The sequence below is a fragment of the Balaenoptera musculus genome, chromosome 19 (genome assembly GCF_009873245.2).
Source record: "Balaenoptera musculus isolate JJ_BM4_2016_0621 chromosome 19, mBalMus1.pri.v3, whole genome shotgun sequence".
Lineage (NCBI taxonomy): Eukaryota > Metazoa > Chordata > Mammalia > Artiodactyla > Balaenopteridae > Balaenoptera > Balaenoptera musculus.
In genome coordinates this window covers 17,944,807-17,963,685 of record NC_045803.1, presented here as the reverse complement: position 1 = coordinate 17,963,685, position 18,879 = coordinate 17,944,807, and the positions used below count along the sequence as shown (strand labels likewise).

At 43.4% G+C, this 18,879-nt stretch overlaps 1 protein-coding gene across 4 annotated transcripts in view; it reads left to right on the top strand.

The window, feature by feature from the left end:
- GARRE1 (granule associated Rac and RHOG effector 1) overlaps positions 1-18,879 on the top strand; it is a 77,424-nt gene that overhangs the window by 39,477 nt on the left and 19,068 nt on the right. For all 4 annotated transcript variants that reach the window (XM_036833074.1, XM_036833076.1, XM_036833075.1 and 1 more), the window contains exons 3-7: positions 10,217-10,426; positions 14,010-14,150; positions 14,364-14,459; positions 14,584-14,745; positions 16,991-17,149. In XM_036833074.1, the coding sequence (XP_036688969.1) occupies positions 10,217-10,426; positions 14,010-14,150; positions 14,364-14,459; positions 14,584-14,745; positions 16,991-17,149 (768 nt within the window). The remainder of the gene's footprint in view (positions 1-10,216; positions 10,427-14,009; positions 14,151-14,363; positions 14,460-14,583; positions 14,746-16,990; positions 17,150-18,879) is intronic.

Sequence of the window (18,879 nt, the reverse complement as noted above, 5' to 3'; positions counted from 1 at the left end):
TGTGTATATTCTTAACATTCTTACGTAATCTTTATTTTAATTGCTGTCATGAATGAAATTATATTTAAAAGTTTTTTCTATAACATAGAAGCACCACTGATTTTTATATTTTTGTCTTGTCTCCTGCCATGTGACTGGACTCAATAATTCTAATGTTTCAATTGGTTTATTTTTGTATATGTGGTCATGTCATCTACATGTATCTCCTCCCTTCCAGTAGTTATATATCTTGTTGCGTTGACCATAGGTTTTATTTTTAATTTTTATTTATTTATTTATTTATTTATTTTGGCTGCACCTTGTGGGACCTTCCCCAAACAGGGATTGAACCTGGGCCATGGCAGTGAAAGCCCAGAATCCTAACCACTAGGCCACCAGGGAACTCCCTGATCATAGGTTTTAATGTATAAAACAATCAGTGTTAAGAATGAGCATCTTTGTTTTGGTCCTCATTTTAATGGGAATACTTTGGATATATTACTATTGATTATTAATTTTAACAAATTAGTTTTTCTTATATATGATGCATGCTTAGGTAAAAAATTCTAACACTTCTGAATGGCGTAAGTCCCTTCTCCGAAGGTAATGCTTCTCTCTTCCAACTCCATCCCAGTTCCAGACAGAACCACTATTAATTGTTTTATGTATCTGTGCAGATAGCAGCAGACATGCATATGCAAACATATCCAGAAAATACATCTTTTTACTCCATTATATATACCCTTTATTCCCTCAACAGCATACCCGTTAATTATTACATTGGTTCTCGGTTTGAAAGAATAAGCATACAGTTCCAAGGCGTAACAAATGTTATACTTGATTCTTCATTCAAGGGATGAGTGTGTCACTTGCAGGAAAGCCTTGCGTGGTTTATGGACTTTCTCTCTCCAGGAGAGTCGTGATCTCCCCCATGCCTGTTGGTGATATCACCCTCAAAGTAAGCTCAAGGTTGCAGCTGGTGTCTGTGGGCAGGCTACAGAAGAGCTGTCCAGGGAAAGAAAGCAGGAAGAGTTTGGGGGGAAGAATGAGTTGTCATTTGCGCATAGATGCAGACATCATGATGTCCTGCCCTCAGCTCTGCAGTCACCATGCTGCTCTTGACCTAGTTTGGTGCTTTTATGTGGAGAGTAGCAACTGCTTTCTTTTCTTCTTTCAACAAATATGTATAGGAGGATTGTCTACTGTGTGCCAGGCAATGAGAATGCAACAGAGAGCAAAACAAAGACCCTGTCCACATCCAACTCAACTCCTAGGTAGGGAAACAGAGAAAAAATAAATGGCACATACAAACATAATGTCAGGTAGTGAGAGGTGCTGTGAAGAGAAATAAAGAATGATGAAGAAAGAGAGGTAGAAGAAAGGCCTCTCTGAGGATGGGACATTTGAGCAATGCCTGTCAAGCGATAGCTGTACAATTCCAGGGGAAAGGATGCTCCAGGTAAGGTAGTGGTTCATTTGCAAATGGGGTCAGGGTGGGCTCTCCCTCAGGGGACACTTGGCAATGTCTGGAAGTTTCTTTGATTGTCAGAAAAATGGCATTTTTTTTTTTCATGCTAGGGCTAGAGTGAGAGGAATCTTACTCATTTAGAAGAACTCGAGTGTTACACCAGAGGACCTGCAGTGATTTGAAGGAGGAGGCACGATAGAGTAAAAGATGCTGGACTTGCATGTTAGGGAATCAGAAATTCAGTGACTCACTATGTATTTAGGGGACAATTTTTGTCATCTTTTAGGATCTCAGTTTCTCTTTCTGCCTCTGACCAATATCCCATCCCCGCTACCCCGCACATAAACACCCATGGCCAGATGGTGTTTCTGCATGAAGTCTAGAACATTAGGTGACAAGACTCAGACCCCAGATCATGAAAAGCAAAAGTTTGCAGGAGCACAAAGCTCTTAGATTTCTGATTTTTAATTCAAATTGATTTGGAGAAGGTAGAGTCTTGATATATCTCTTCCTTGTAGTCCTTCAGGTTATGTTTTAGTCCTGCAGCAAAACAGATGCCTGGATACTCAAAAGCTCCTGTCGACTGCCACATTTGAGCGCTATTGAAGCTCTTTTGCAGCTCAAAAGTCACCCTAGGAGGAAGAGATTTCTCTACTGTTTTTTTTTGGTTTTGTTGTTGTTGTTGTTGTTTTATAATGAAACTCTCTAGGAGTTAAGCCAGCATTTTATTTATTTATTTATTTTTGGCTGTGCTGGGTCCTTGCTTCTGTGCGAGGGCCCTCTCTAGTTGCGGCAAGCGGGGCCACTCTTCATCGCGGTGCGCGGGCCTTTCACCGTCGCGGCCTCTCTTGTTGCGGGGCACAGGCTCCAGACGCACAGGCTCAGTAGTTGTGGCTCACGGGCCCAGTTGCTCCGCGGCATATGGGATCCTCCCAGACCAGGGCACGAACCCGCGTCCCCTGCATTGGCAGGCAGACCCTCAACCACTGCGCCACCAGGGAAGCTCCGCTACTGTTTTTTAATTTTAATTTTTGTTTTTTGTTTGTCTGTTTACCAGTAAGGATATGACATTTTATTCAAAACAGTATGATCTGAGGGGTTGTGGTGGCTGCATCTCCCAACCAGTGCTGCTGGAATCTGGTGAGTAGAGAGCAGGGATGCTGCTAACAACATCCTGCGCTGCATAGGACAGCCCTCCACGACAGAGAAGTCTCTGGCCCCCAGTGTCAGTAGTCGTGATGTTGAGAAACCCTGAGGTAGTGGGAACTGGCTGGTGCAAAAACTTGAGACCAGAGCTGTGCTCACAGTTTTTGAGGAATAACAAGAAGGTCGGTGTGGCAAGAGTAGAGAGAGGTGGGATAGGAAATAATAAGTTCAGAGACTAGTCAGGGGCCAGATCATGTAAGGTATTGTAGGACAGATGAGGAGTTTGGATTTTCTTCTGATTGTAATGGAAAGCCATTGGAAGACTTTGAGCAGGGGAGTGAAATAATCTGACTTTTGTTTTATAAGACTTCCTGTGTGGAAAGTAGCCTCTAGGGGAGAGAGGAGACTCTGCTAGTTGCCTCCCAATATCTAGTGTCACCTTCTTCCTTAATAACAAAACTCTGGGGAATTCCCTGGCGGTCCAGTGGTTAGGACTTGGCGCTTTCACTGCCGGGGCCCTGGGTTCAGTCCCTGGTCGGGGAACTGAGATCGCACAAGCTGCCATGGCGCAGCCAGAAAACAACAACAACAAAAACTCTGGAGGGTTTTTTGTTTGTTTGTTTTTGTTTTTTCAGGAATATTATGCATGGAAAAGAGACTATACTTCCCAGCTTCCCTTACAGCTAGGAGTGGTCACTTGAATTAAGTTTTGGTTCATGAAGATGTAACTAGAGGTTTTGGATGAGACTGCTGGGAAGTTTCCTTAGAGGGAAAAAGAGTGCTACCTTCTTCCCCACTCCCCCCCCCCAAGTTTTTTACTATCTAGAATGCAGGCAGAATGGCTAAAAGTCATTTAACCATTTAGAACTATGAGGTAGTTCCAGTATGTAAGCCTTGTGTGAGGATGAAGAGCAGAAAGATGGGAACTGGGCTCCTTGTGATACCCGGGAGCCTCCATGCCAGCTCTGGACTGCCTAACCCTAGATTTATTTTTACCTTAGAAAGAAGTAAACGTTGCTCTTATTTAAACCACTGCATTTGTTGTTGTTGTTGTTGTCATTGTTGTAATGTGTAGATAAAACTAATCCTAATTGAAAGGAAGCAGGAAGGTCAGTTAAGAAGCTGTTATAGTAATCCAAGCAAGAGATGATTGTAGCTTGGAATAGAATGGTAGCAGAGGGGGTGACTAGAAGCACTTGTACTTTTTTGTGTGTGTGGTAAATTATACATAACATAAATTTTGCCATCTTAACTATATTTAAGTGTACAGTTCAGTGGCATTAAGTATGTTCATATTTTTTGCAACCATCAACCACTAGCCATCTGCAGAACTTTTTCATCTTCCCAAACTGAAACTCTGTACCTATTGAACAATAACAACCATTCCTCCTTTGTCTACCATAGACTTAGTTCCCCTTACTGGCCTTTCACTTTTTCATGTCCTGGATGATAGTTTATAATTATCCTGTTAGTTACTACCATTGATAGCAATGTAGCTGAAATATACAACTTCCTGGGAATTCCCTGGCAGTCCAGTTGTTAGGACTCTGTGCTTCCACTGAAGGGGCACAGGTTTAGATCCCTGTATGGGGAACTAAGATCTTGCAAGCCGAGCAGTGCGGTGATAAATAAATAAATAAATAAATAAATAAATAAATAAATAAATAAATAACTTCCTATGTGTGTTGCATGTAATAAATTTTTGATATATTTTATTTTGGAAAGCAGGCTATAAAATAACATACAACATGATCTAGTTTTACAAAAAAAATCTACAGGTACAAATGTAGGCTGTATCAGAAACATGTAATCAGTGGTTATAGCTATTTAGTAATATTTGATACTGTTTATTTCTTTATTTAGCTGATCTTTTCCCCGTAATATATTTGCAATGAATATGTATTACTGGTATAAAAGGTTTTATGCACCACAGTGTTTGGGCCATGAAGTAGGAGTTCAGAAACTGTGTCTGTTGATATTTTTACCAGCAGTAAAGCAGCATGTCTAGGGGCAGAATGCAATCTTGTCCAAATGATTAACATTTGGTGTTGGCTCATCTACCCTTGGGGATGTGTTAGCTTTCTCTCCTCACTAGTTCTTTCTTCTGTACATAGCATGGCAGCTTCTTTGTGCTCTAGGTTAATACTGACTGCAAAGAGATTATTGTTTTGTTAGTTGCTTTTTTTATTGCTGTTAGTTGCTTTTTTTTTTTTTTAATATTTAAGCACTCACTGTTAATCAGTTTTTAGGTTAGACTATACATGTTAGTTTCAGTAAGCTTGTTTTTTACATTTTTATGCCATAATTTAATCTCCATAAGGTACTTTCCATAGTCCAGGCATGGTCTACTGCATTCTGTATTTCTCTGGAGACACATTTAGGTCTTTGTATCACATTCTGGTCTGTTGGTTAGGTCATTATGTAATAACTCTGGAATTATCATAAGAATAAAAGATTGGGAACACGTGGAACTAACTGTAATGTTTAAGGTACAAGTAAGTTTTGAAGAGAGAGAAATGACTGAATGAGTTTGGAATTTCTAATAAAAGCAGCCAGTCCGGATCAACTTCATTTCATTCATTCTCGACTTTTAAACTGATCAGAAGTAAATGCTAGAACCCCTGGAAATGTTTGACAGTATGGTATATGTGACACTTTTACTTGTTCTTCACTCTGCAGGGATGTGAGAAAGACAAATTGTTCAGTGAGGTTGAGCAAAAAATGAACTTAGACATTGTGTATATTGATGTGAAAATCACAAGGTGTGTGGCAGGTGGGGTGCAGTTGGGTACTTCGTGATTTCAGCACGTGCAGATATAGTAAGGGCTGAGTCAGGCCCTGGCCCTAGAAGAGGAGTAACTAAAATTGTGAAAATATTCTAGGAAGGTAGAGTTGACTATGGTGGTGTAGAAAGAGTGTTCTTTTAGGGTTCAAAATAGGATGACCTTAAACTAAAATTGGCTTTAATTAATAAAATATAAAAATCACCAAAAAGAAAAGGTTTCCTGGTTATATCCATGAATATAACCCCCTTAGCAGCACATGTGGTACGTTTATAGGGGAATGGGAAAGTGAACGTGTACCCTTTTCCTCTGCCATCAGGGATTCCCAGAAAACAAGGTTTCATTTCAGTAGATCCTCAATGGCTGTTTATAGTAATCCAGAATGCTCCATGGATATTTGGAGGCAGAAGTGGCAAGGTCGCTTATTGTCTGTATTCAGGAATTGGGCCTTTATGAGGAATTTAAGTCACACCAAAATGTTTCTCTTAATGCAAGTCTGATAACAGCCTCTTATTGCCCCAGATTCCATCAACTTGGGATGCCTTTGGATGAATGGATTTTTTTTTTACTAATACAAACACCAAGGGTAAGATTAAATCTGATTGCTTTCTTCATAACTGTTGAATGGGACTGATGTGCTGAAGGCCTGAACAGATGTTTTGGGGTTTGGAATTCCTCTAGAGGTAAGAGAAGCTGCTTCTTTTCCCAAGCCCTGTGTGTCCTCTCCCAGTTTATCATTGCTGTTTGCAGCCAGTCTTAGCAGTCTGCTGTGCAGATCATGAACTTTGAGACTCATGCCACCCTGAAGTGCCACAGGCTACCCCACTTTTTACTCTTGTCGCAGCCCCTTTCCCACAGTTAGAGAAGACTGAGCCATGCCTCTCAGTCTCCGTTTCCAGCCCAGGGAACTGGGCTGACACTGGGGCCTGACACTGTATGGGAGACATCAGGGTTCCTGCACAGGGTTCCTCTCCCCTTCTTGGTATCCTTAGTCACTGTCGTGACTACATCCTGGATCTTGTCATATGAAGATAGCATAGCCTGATGGTTAGAACACAGTTTTTGGAGTCAGACAGACTTGGCATCAGATCTGTACTGCACCACTTATTACCTGCTTGACACTGGAGCAAGGTTCTTTCTTTCTCTAAGCCTTGGTGTTGTCATCTATAAAATGGATGAATTGCTATCACCCCCCTGAGTCACTTCACTGCACGTCAAGTGCTTGGTATGGGTTAAGCACTCAGTAAATGATAGCTGGAACTCTGGAAGTTCCAGGTTGATAGACGTGGAACTCTATAGCTCCACTGACAGTTTAAACTCATTGACATTTAAAATGTCTCTCTCTTTGACCACTCCACTCATTTGTCCACCAGCTTGCCACATCTGTTCTGCAGCTTCACTGGATCCTGCAGTCCAGGAAGCGTTCTCCCTGTGAAAGAGAAAGTAGCTGTCCTCAGCCCTTGGGTCACATGCTTCCAAATTCATAACTTTAGAGTCTCTATTTCTTTCCAGGTTTCTCAGGAAGACCCCAAGGACTGGCTCATCCCTGTGATGGAGAGGATGGAGTCTGTTACAGGAGGGAAGCTGGGCTAAGACAGGAGATATTGTAGAGAAAAGGGGGGCAGAGGGAGGCTGGAGATTGAGCTTTGTCCTCTATCTGGAAAAGGTGGTGTTTATACGTCTGTTAGTTTAGGTAAACTTGTAGAATAGATATTTTTTAAATAGCTTTTCCAGGGACTTCCTTGTTGGTCCAGTGGTTAAGACTCCATGCATCCACTGCAGGGGGCACGGGTTCGATCCCTAGTTGGGGAACTAAGATCCTGTATGCTGCGTGGCACAGTCAAAAAATAAATAAATAAATAAGCTTTTCCAAGCTCCAGGGTGTAACCATTGGTTTGATTGGCTTTTAATGAATTGTTTACAACACAAATATTTTGTCACAACCCATATTTGTGCTACATACCTCATGGGTGGGGGAGGGAAATGCTGAGCTCTTGTTTGCATCATTTCTTCTATACACGGAAGAAATTTATATTAAATGACTCATCCAAGGTCAAGCATGTAATAAGTGGTGGAGACAATATTCCGAATGTCCGCCTTTTAAAACTGTCCACCATCTCTCCCCCCATTTACTCCTGCAACAGAAGCATCCTCCTTCCACCATTCTGCCCTTGACAACAAGAGGACCCTCCCCAACCCCCAGCCCAGCATCGACCAGCATTATCAGAGAATGTCCTGTTCTGGGCCCAGGACCCTGCATCAGGCCTTCAGAGGCCTTTCTCAGAATTTTCCTTTAGAAGGGAGAGGGGTTACTCCATCTGTTCCCTTGGTCTTTTCCTCAGAGAGCCTTTTCCTTCCCACCTCACTCCTTGGTGTTCATTCTCCAGTAGCCCCTGACTTTGCATATCTACTTAACTGTTCCCCACCATTAGAAGGTAACCCTAACAAGGACAGTGACTTGTTCGCTGTCTTTCTTATAGTATCTTCTGGCTTTTTTGTGCTTTGTACATATCAGGCATTCACAAATTACACATCTGTTGAAAGATTGAATGACTCAGTTGTATCTGTCAAAAGCTGAAAGAATGTGAGCCTAGAGCAAATGGCACATGGCATCTCCACTTCTCCCTCCTCCTCCCTCAGCCACAGCCTGCCAAGAGGCTAAGGAAGGAGGAGGAGGAAGAGTTTGTGTGCCTGAGGACCCAGCTTCACTTCTCCTCCTGGGTTTGCTCTGTGTGGAGCGTCAGGACACCATATCATTCTGGCCTAAGCCAGTTAAGGTTGAGCTGCTGTACTGTGTCTGGTCTCAGTGCTGCCAGCCCACAGCTGTCTTCACGTGTGTTGAGCCTGTTGAAGGCAGGGGGGCACAATGGCTAAGGGCATAGACACTTGAGTCAAGTGACCCCTCTGCCACATCCAGTTGTGTCCCCTTGACAAAGTTTCATAACCTTTCTGTGCCTTAGTCTTATTGTTTGTGAAATGGAAATGACCTCATATGGTTGTTCCTAGGATTAAATGAGATAATCAGTGTGAAATCTTTAGCACAGGTGAAGTACATGCTGAGTGTTTCGTTCAGGCTGGCTGATATTATGTACAATGCTAATTAAATACTCTTTTTTCTGTTTGTGGCACAAGTTCCTAGGTTGCTAGGTCTGCTTATTCTGTGTGGCTCACTCTGCCCCATCTTTGATGGGGTGGAGCTTTGAGGGAGACGTGAGTGGAGACCCAGAAGGTTTGTTTGAGTGGGAATTCAGCCTGTATTTCTGATGGTTCCCTATAGAAGGAGGATGCTTTGGTGTGAGTTTTGTGTGTTTGCTTTAGTTTTGTCCTGGTGATTTCCACAGGGGAAAATAATTCAGAGGGAGTAAGTGTCACCACTGGGAGCTTGCCTGACTCTCTTTCTCCAGGAAGAAGAGCTCTGCCCAGTGGGGGTGGAAAAGGGCAGCATCTGAAATGTGTGCTGGGAGGTGATAGGTCCAAGGTTGAGTCTTATTTTTGGCTTCTCCAAGGAACAGGACTGGGCCAAAGTGTGGGCAGTGGGGTTGGATTTTAGTTCCTTGTAAAAAGCAATGGAAACCTTCACCACCTCCCCAAGGCAGCACCCTGAGAGCTGGCAGCTAGTGGGCCCTCTCAGCTATGCTCCAGTTGGATTACAAACTCAATAAAATAAGTAATTTTTTGTTAGTAAGTAATCCACTGTGTAGGCCAATGAAATATGAAATACCTTCCATTAAAAATGTTTTGAATGTTATGGAACATGATAAAGGAGTTACAAAAATGTTTTGTTGTTACTGTTGTTGAATTTTGTATGACTAAAACAACTGTAAAAGATTAGGGGGACATGTCAATAATCTGGAAAGTGTCTGCTCAAGTTGCTTTGCGAGCAGCAAATTCTTGCTGTCTTTTAAAGAAAAAAGAAGTAGGAAATCATAGAGAACACCTTGTAGCTGGAGTTAACACAAGAAAGCAAACAGGGAACGACAAGTAATGTCAGAGAACAGCTTTAGCCAATGCCAGAGGTTGGCAGATAAAGGCACATTTGTATCTTAAAATGTTTATGGTATGTAGTATATTTTTAGTACATATATTATAATTACATGTTAATAGTGTATATTAACATAGCATGTGTATGGTAGTTTTTTTAATGAATTTTCTACTTTAACGGACTACTGCATCAACCAACCAACTACTAATACGTATCAGGTGAGTGGGTTTCTACTGTTCTGACAAATGGACTTAACAGTATGTTTTGTTGACTCCTAGAAGACAGGTCTGTGAGCTTTGTTTTGTAAGACTGGAAATATGACATACAGCTATGTTAATAACTATGTAATAACTATGTTAATACACTGTTACCAAAATAACCTGTATCTTTGGATTCCATTTCCAATGGAATGTCTTCTTATAGTCAAACTGACCTTTTGGATTTTTAATCACCTGGCTTTTACTCTGCCCTCTGAATACTGTGTGGACAGAATTGGAATTGTGGGTTGCTGTGGTTCAGCAGGAGCTCAAAGACAACCAGGGTTGGTGTGAGCCAGAGTCCAGATGAGGCGAGTGGAGAACAGGAGTGGAGGGAGGCTAGATGGGAAGTGGGAAGGCCCATTCGAACCTTGGGGCTTGCTATTTGGTTGAAACATCTTGATTTCTAGGTATCAGGCCACCCAGGTCCAAACGTGAGAACAAAGGCAGATCCTTCTAAAGCATGGTGACTTTTTAACTTCATATGATTTCAGATTTCCAGTTAATTGTTACCTCTACTCAAATTGATAGTTGAGAGTTGATTGCGGTCATGCAGTAGCAACCCACAGCCTTAAAATCCCTGGCTCTCTTGTTTTCACAGGTGTTGGGGCGATGCTTCTTGACAGTGGTGCAGGTCCATTTCCAGTTTCTGACCCAAGCGTTACAGAAGGTCCAGCCAGTGGCTCACTCTTGCTTTGCCGAGGTGGTTGTGCCAGAAAAAAAGAACAGCAGCAGTGGCGGTGGCTTATCTGGCATGGGCCACACACCAGAACTGGAGGAAGCTGTGCGGTCCTGGCGGGGGGCTGCTGAGGTAACCCTGACTTTGGGGAGATTGGTGCCCTTTGTTCAGATAGGAGAGGCTCCAGAGGGCCTTTACCTGTTGGTTCTTAAAAAAGCCATTTTATGTAGAAGTGTGAGTTTTCAACTGCTGTCATTAGCTTGTTCATTCATTTAACAGTGAATGTCTTTGTAAATGCCCACTTCATGCCAGGCATGTGCAGGCCCTGAGGTAGTAGCCTCTACTCACAACCTCCTAGGAGAAAAGTCTTACAAAAACAGGTTTGAGGGGCCGTGATGGAGGTGTGCAGGAGCCCAGGGGAAGGGCCTGGCATCCGACAAGAAGTGCAGCAAAGCTTCTGGGAAGAGGGACTAGGGAGAAGAGGCTGGAGGGTATATGGAGGGTCAGGGGTCAGCCAGCTAGCTAGGTGGGGATGTAGTAGGCGATGACACATTTCTTGTTGGCATTTTATTTTTTATTTTTTAATAAATTTATTTATTTTATTTATTTATTATTTTTGGCTGCGTTGGGTCTTGGTTGCTGCGCGTGGGCTTTCTCTAGTTGCAGCGAGCTGGGGCTACTCTTCCTTGCGGTGCGGGGGCTTCTCTTGTTGCAGAGCACGGGCTCTAGGTGCGCGGGCTTCAGTAGTTGTGGCTCGCAGGCTCAGTAGTTGTGGCTCGCAGGCTCTAGAGCGCAGGCTCAGTAGTTGTGGTGCACGGGTTTGGTTGCTCCGTGGCATGTGGGATCTTCCCGGACCAGGGCTCGAACCCGTGTCCCCTGCATTGGCAGGCAGATTCTTAACCACTGCGCCACCAGGGAAGCCCTCATACCTTTTATTTTTAACAGGAAAATATTATTACAAATGCACTTGAGTTCCCTTTGTACTTCTCCACTATCTTATTCATATTCCTTTCTCTCTAGAGATAACCTCTTTTGATTTTGGAGTTTGTGATTCCTATGCATATTTTTGTATTTTTATTCTATATGTATGTATCCATAAATATATTGTTTTGCACAATATGAAACTTTATATAAACGGTATCATTCAGTTCACTAAAATCTGGCTTCCACTCCTACACAAGAACGTGCCTTGTCTTGTCAAGGTCACTGGTGCCTTCCATGTTGCCAAAAATAATTGGCAGAAATGCAAGGATCCCAATGACTCCATTCAGCAGCTCACAGCGACATGAGCCCTGGAAATCCTCTCTCCTTGTGGAGAACCAGGTGTTCTTAGGTACCCTCTTAGCTCTTGGGCTAGCCTCTCCAGCCGCTTTGTTAGCTTCTCTTCAACATAACTTATGAATATGAGTTTCTCAAGGCTGAGTTCTACGTGCCCTCTCCCCTAGAGGGTCTTCATCTAGTCTTGGAACTTTAAAAACTGCTTGTGGGCTGGGGCCACAAGCACACAAATGTGTGTGCCCGGTTCGCTTCCCCCGTGGGCTCAGGCCCCTATATTCAGCTGCTGCCCTCCTCAGGTCTTCAGACGGCTCAGCCCTTAGCCTTTCTGCACACGCTGTTCCTCCTCAAGTCTTCCCTGTGCTAGCATGTAGTGCCATCCCACACTGGGTCCTTTGTGCAAGGAACCTGAGATTTATCCTCCAGTTTTTCTGTCACATCTACATCCAATCCATAAGAAAGCCCTGCAGATCCTACCTCCAAAATATGACTGCAAATCTGGCCCTTTCTTTCTGTGTCCACTATCACTAACCTAGTTCAGGGAATCATTACTCTCCCCTGACAGCTTCAGTGGCTGGGCTTGCTTCTCCCCTTTCTGTCTTGCCGTCCTTCATGTCTCTCCATTTCCTTAGGGTAAAGTGTGGACCCATCCCCATGACCTGCCTAGTCCCACATAGTCTGGCCCCTGCCTCCTCAACAGCCTCATCTGTGGCCACTCTCCCCTGCTCACTGGGTTCTAGTTCCTTTGCTGACATCTCTGCCTGTCCTACCCCCACCCCACACTTCTGTTGACTGCCTCCTCTGCCTCAAACTCAGCCTAAATGATGATCTCTCAGTTTCTCGGGCACTCCCTGTTACAGTTCTCTGTTTCCCTTGGGATGTTTTTCTCCATTTTATATTTTTTAAATGTTTTATTTGTTTGCCTTTTCGACGCATGAAGCTGTCAGCTCCAAGATGGTAGGGACCAGGTTTTGTGCTCCACTGTCTATCCAGAGACATCTAACATAAGACCTTGTGGGCTACATATTTGACTAAATGGAAGAGTTCTAGAAAGAGAGTCAAATGGTTTTAAACTGTGAGACTGTTAGGGTTCAGGGAATGGTTGGTATTCATACAGAATTTGTGGAGCTTTGGAAATGTATGGCATTATAGCTGCTAGTTAATTTCCTTTAGTCCTGCAATTTTGGTAAATATTACAACTCCTGCCTTGGCCTAGAAGAACAAAAATTAACTGTTAAAAAATGTTATTTGGGGGGCTTCCCTGGTGGCGCAGTGGTTGAGAATCTGCCTGCCAATGCAGGGGACACGGGTTCGAGCCCTGGTCTGGGAAGGTCCCACATGCCGCGGAGCAAATGGGCCCCGTGAGCCACAACTACTGAGCCTGAGCGTCTGGAGCCTCTGCTCTGCAACAAGAGAGGCCGCGATAGTGAGAGGCCCCGCGCACCGCGATGAGGAGCGGCCCCCACTCGCCGCAACTGGAGAAAGCCCTCACACAGAAACGAAGACCCAACACAGCCAAAAATAAAAAAAATAATAAATAAATAATAAATTAAAAATTTAAAAAAAATGTTATTTGTTGCACAAATGTTATTGCCATAAAAATAGACATTGAAAAATGGAAAGACAGTTCATCCTGAATCCTTCCTTCCATCTAGTAAATCAAATATATATTTTTCTGTATTCTCTAGTCCTGACCCATATGTATAGATAACATTTCATCACAAGACACAGATAAATTTCTTCTTGTTTTTCTTATGTACTCTTCATAAACATATTTAGTGACTAAACAATAAGTATTTCATTTTTCTGTGCAGATTTCAAAAGTTCTGTTTTTCCTTTCATGTTACAGTGTATGTTTTTTTCCTATTCTTTTCCTATTGGTGAGGTTTTTTACTTTGGTGTATAGGACCACCCAACCATATATATATTGTTTAATTCTGGAAACTCCAAGGGCCAATATACTAGGGTATCTGTCTTTTTAAAGCAGGGAAATTTAAAATGTGAATATTTTTAATGTGTGTGTAATTTATATGTAATATAGATATAAACTAAATAACAGGTAGGTAAGTCTTTTTTCCAGGATTTCTTTTTTTTGGGCATACCGCGTGGTTTGTGGGATCTTAGTTCCCTGACCAGGGATTGAATCCAGGCCCTCAGCAGTGAGAGTGCAGAGTCCTAACCACTGGACCGCCAGGGAATTCCCAGGGGTTTCTTAAATAAGGTAGTTCTATTGTCAGGTTTGCTTTCTCTTCAGTGCTTGATTCAATCTTTCAGAACTTCTGACTGCTTGCTCACTTCGTAATACAGACGATCCGGAATGTCTGGTTTATATCTAATTCTTAGACAGTTTCTTGCTTTACTATTGTTGTTTTCTGGTTTTTTAATTTTGCTAGTATCTGTAACATCCTCTTTTACCTACCAGTCACCATTTCTGTTGCAGGCAACATCTAGACTAAGAGAAAGAGGCTGTGATGGCCGCCTGGCAGGAATTGAAGTTCAACAGCTCTTCTGTTCTCAAAGTGCAGCAATTCCTGAGCACCAGCTAAAAGAACTGAACATAAAGATTGACAGTGCTCTGCAAGTACGTTTTTCAGAACTGGCACATTAATATCTAAGGGATGAAAACAAGGGAGGGAGTTAAAGTCGTGATGCTGAACCAATTGGAAAGAGTAATAAGATGGTAGTTTGCTTCATGTCTTTTAATAACTATAGAAATTTTAAATTTCTGTTTTCATTGAACCTAGTCAGTTTATAATCTATGTAATCTTGATTCTTGAAAACAATTTCTTTGCAGGCATATAAAATAGCTCTGGAAAGCTTAGGTCACTGTGAATATGCAATGAAAGCCGGTTTCCACCTGAATCCAAAGGCGATTGAAGCCAGTTTGCAGGTACGCTTTTCTTTCTGGTAGCTCCTGGGAGCTGTGGTGTGGCATTCATGCCATCCACATGAGGCAGATGTCTTGAGAGGTGAGCTGTGGGTCACCTCTCCTCTCCCATCCAACCCTTTTCCAGGGCTGCTGCAGCGAGGCAGAAGCACAGCAGACAGGGCGGAGGCAGACCCCGCCGCAGCCCATGCAGTGTGAGCTTCCCACCGTCCCTGTGCAGATAGGATCGAACTTCCTGAAGGGTGTCTCCTTCAACGAGTCGGCCGCCGACAATCTGAAACTTAAGACGGTAGCTTTCCTTGGGGTTCCAGCAACCTGGGTGTGAACTTGAAAATAGAGTTCTTAAGGAAACCTGAGGGCTTGTAAAGAATCTAGACTAAAAAGCAAAACTTAAGTGAAGACGGGAGGCATTGACCTTCCTCAGTAAACTGGTGTCTAAAAGCAGACTAGGGTGACTTTTTTTTTTTTTTCTCTCCATTTGGTAGGTCTTTATTGAGCATCCATTAGTGCCAGGCTAGGAGATTTGACAGCCGACTAGGTTGTGATAGGAACACAGAACGAGGGGGCCTCACCTGGAGGATTAAGAGATGTGACTCTTGAGAAGAGGACTTTAAGCAGAGAAAGACCTGAATAATAAGTATGGGGGTGGGGCTGAGGCTGTGAGATGGCCAGGAAGTGAGAGCCCATCCCAAGAGCTGAAGATCTTCCTTAGAGCTGTAGCTGGGGGCCCCTTGGCCGTCCAGGACAGTCACTAATGAGATTCGGACTTAATTGTCCTGAAGTAAGGCTTGGGCTCTGGTATTTTGTAAAAGTTGTCCAGGGGATTCTAATATGTAGTCAGACCTGAGGGCCACCGTCTAGAACAAGGGGAGACATGGTAGGAGCCAAGGCTGGAAAAGCAGCCCAGAGAGTCCAGAAAGCCCCCAGTGTGAGGGCTGGACTCCATCCCCAGGTGGCTGACATCCCACCAAGACAGGTCGTGTAATGAGGTTTGCATTTCGGAAAGATCCCCCTGACTTCAGGATGGCCTGCGGCTGGGAGGGGAGCAGCACTGAAGGGTTTTGGCCGTAGCCCCATCCAGTGATAATGGGAGGCGAGTGGACGCATCCAAGAGCGATCTAGAAGTTATAACAAGCAGGACTCAGCGATTAATTGGCTGTGAGAGGGAGGGGAAAGGAGATGAGGCCCACGTTTCTGGCTTGGACAGCTGCTTTGGTGCTGTTTATTGAGGCTCGGGGATAGTCGTCATAAAATATATTTTTGGACGTGATTTTAAGGTTGCTTTTGAAATGTCCAAGTGGAGCTGTTCAGCAGGCAGTTGGATGTATGGGTCTGGAGCCCCGAAGTGGGATCAGGGCCAGGGTCCTCAGAGGCAGATGGTCGCTGGAGCCAGAAGAGAGGCTGGCGGATCCAGGAAGTGTGTGGAGAGGGTCCAAGGAAACTTTGGCATTTAAGGCAGTGACTGTGACCATTTTATAGTTATACGGCCATAAATGAACTTCTTCAGTAATGTGCTACGTCTGCCACAGCATACTCTCCTTACAGTATCTTGATCTGAGCACACTGATGCTGTGAACCCCAACTTGTTGGGAGAGTTCCGGATCACCAGTTTATTATGAGAGGACGTAACTCAGGAACAGCCAGATGGAAGAGATGCCTAGGGCAAGGCATGGGGAAGGGGCTTGGAGGTTCCATGTTCTCTCCAGGCACCGCTGTTCCAGCACCTCCATGTGTTCACCAAATCAGAAGCTCCTAGGGTGACTTTTTTAATGAGACATTTGCCAAATTAGTTTTATTCATAATTTTGTTTAAAATGTGTAAAATACAGGGTTTTGAAAGTACGCTATAAAATGCTGTTCATGATTAATGTTTCAGTGGACTTTCATAAATTAAATAAGAGGAGAAATCTTGTCATAATACTGAAGTAATTAGGACCATTTGCAGAGCATCATGTGTGCCAGGCATTGTGTCAAATGCTTCCCATGCATTGTCTCAGTTAATGCTCACCCACAAAGTGGGTACTGCCCTTTTCCCCATTTGACAGATAGAGGAACTAAGGTCCAAGGCCACACAGCTAGAAAGTTGTAGACTGGAATTGGAGCTTATACAGTCTGTTTCCAGAGTCTGCATACCTGACCACTTGTTCATCCAAAATAAAGATGAGGTTTTCATTGGTATTTACTTTTACCAGATGATTTTGTTTCCTTATTCAGAGGGATTCAGAATTTCAAAATTCCTCAGCCAGTTTGCATTAGCACATTGCTAAATGATGCTATATTTTGTGCTAGAATAGAAATCACATATGTATATTAACGCACGTGTATTCATATCTAGCCGGTCACGCTACAGGGTTGAGAAAATCTTTGAAGGTAATTAACGATAATTACTTAAGAAATTAAAATGACATGATATGGGAGTATGTAAAATGGTCTTCTCTTGAGGACTATTTTGTACCTGTAAATGCATTTCTACAAGTCTTAGAACCTGGTATGGCTTTATTTTGAGGTGCGAACTCTCTTTTTATCAATCTGTAGCATACAATGTTACAGCTGATCAAGGAGGCAGGCTGCTATAATGGAATCACACCCAGGGACGATTTTCCTGTGACTGAAGTCCTGAACCAGGTGTGCCCATCCACGTGGCGGGGTGCCTGCAAGACCGCCGTGCAGCTGCTGTTTGGCCAAGCTGGACTGGTGAGTGAGCACGTGTGATGGATGGGGGAGAGAATAGAGAAGGACGTTTCAGGCACGTGAGGATGTGGTGTGGGCGCATGTGCGAAAACATTGGAGAATTTAAAAAGTGCTTTGCTTGCTGCAGGTTTTAGACCAGATAGAAAAGGTAAAGGAAGAACAGCATTAAAAAGTCTTTTTTTTTCTTTAATAGATTGATAATATGTATTAGCAGGGGACCTAGTTGCAAAATGATGTCTCAGGCTTTCCTGATTTTAAGGAAACCACTACATTAGTAACGATTTGATAGGACCCTTCACCTGGGCTGACTACTCTGGAGCCACAGTGGATGTCTTTCTGTTGCTCAAACACACGAAGCTTCTTCCTGTCTCAGGCCTTTGCCCCTGATGCTCCTTTTTCCTGAGAATACTCCTCTCAGATCTTCATGTGACTCACTCGTTCTCATTTTCCTGATGTCAGCTCAAATATCACCTCCTGCAATGGTATAAGTAGTGCCCCCATCCAGTCACTTTGTATACCAGTTCTCTGTTTATGCAATAAAATAACAACATCAACTCAGGTAAGTTTGGTCTTTTCACCTCTCATGAGAAGAATAACTTTTGCCAAAGTTGGGTGGAGTCAGGAAATCAACATCTAGGTTTTTGTTAGGTACCTTTGACCCGTATACCTTATGTTCTTATCCCACTTTCTAGAATTAAATGACTGCTTTTTGGAGAGTTATAGCATTTCAGAGATTAAAGGAAGCTAGTTAGAGATTTAGAAAATTAAAGAACTGTTTCTTTAATTCCTACTTTATTCATAAAAGGAGCTGTTGGGAGGATGCAGTCCTTTTGTTTGGTGTGAGTGCGTGCTCAGGTGGCCCAGCTCAGGGTGGTACTGCCTTGTAGAGGGCCAGGTGGGGGCCTGTCCACAGTGGTGAGTTACGTTTCCCTTAAGATCTGTTCCTTAGTATAGGAACCCCTAAGAAAAAGACTAAACTGGAGACCCCCTGCTGAAGTATGGAGGAGCCCACTGCCTTTTTAGTAGATTGATCCATATTCCCAAAGACCATTTTAGCTGAAACTAGGAGAACCATGGCAATAAGCTCTCCAGAAAGGAGTGTGTAAAATAAGGCAGGAGGACCCAAAGGCTTTTTTTTTAAATTATTCAAACCCTGTTTTCTTTGTAGCTAAGACTCTCTTTCTTTTTTTTCTTTTTTTTAAATTTATTTATTTATTTTTAGCTTTGTTGGGTCTTCGTTTCTGTGCCAGGGCTTTCTCTAGTTGCGGTGAGCGGGGGCCACTCCTCATCGCGGTGTGCGGGCCTCTCATTATCGCGGCCTCTCTTGTTGCGGAGCACAGGCTCCAGACACGCAGGCTCAGTAATTGTGGCTCACAGGCCTAGTTGCTCCACGGCATGTGGGATCTTCCCAGACCAGGGCTCGAACCCGTGTCCCCTGCATTGGCAGGCAGATTCTCAACCACTGCGCCACGAGGGAAGCCCCGGCTTTTTTTTTTTTTTTTTTTTAAAGATTTTAGCTTAGTTTTTAAAATATTTATTTATTTATTTATTTGGCTGTGCCAGATCTTAGTTGTCACATGCGGGATCCTTAGTTGCGACATGCAGACTCTTAGTTGCAGCATGCATGTGGGATCTAGTTCCCTGACCAGAGATTGAACCCAGGCCCCCTGCATTGGGAGCACAGAGTCTTAACCACTGGACCACCAGGGAAGTCCCCCAAAGGCTATTTTGAG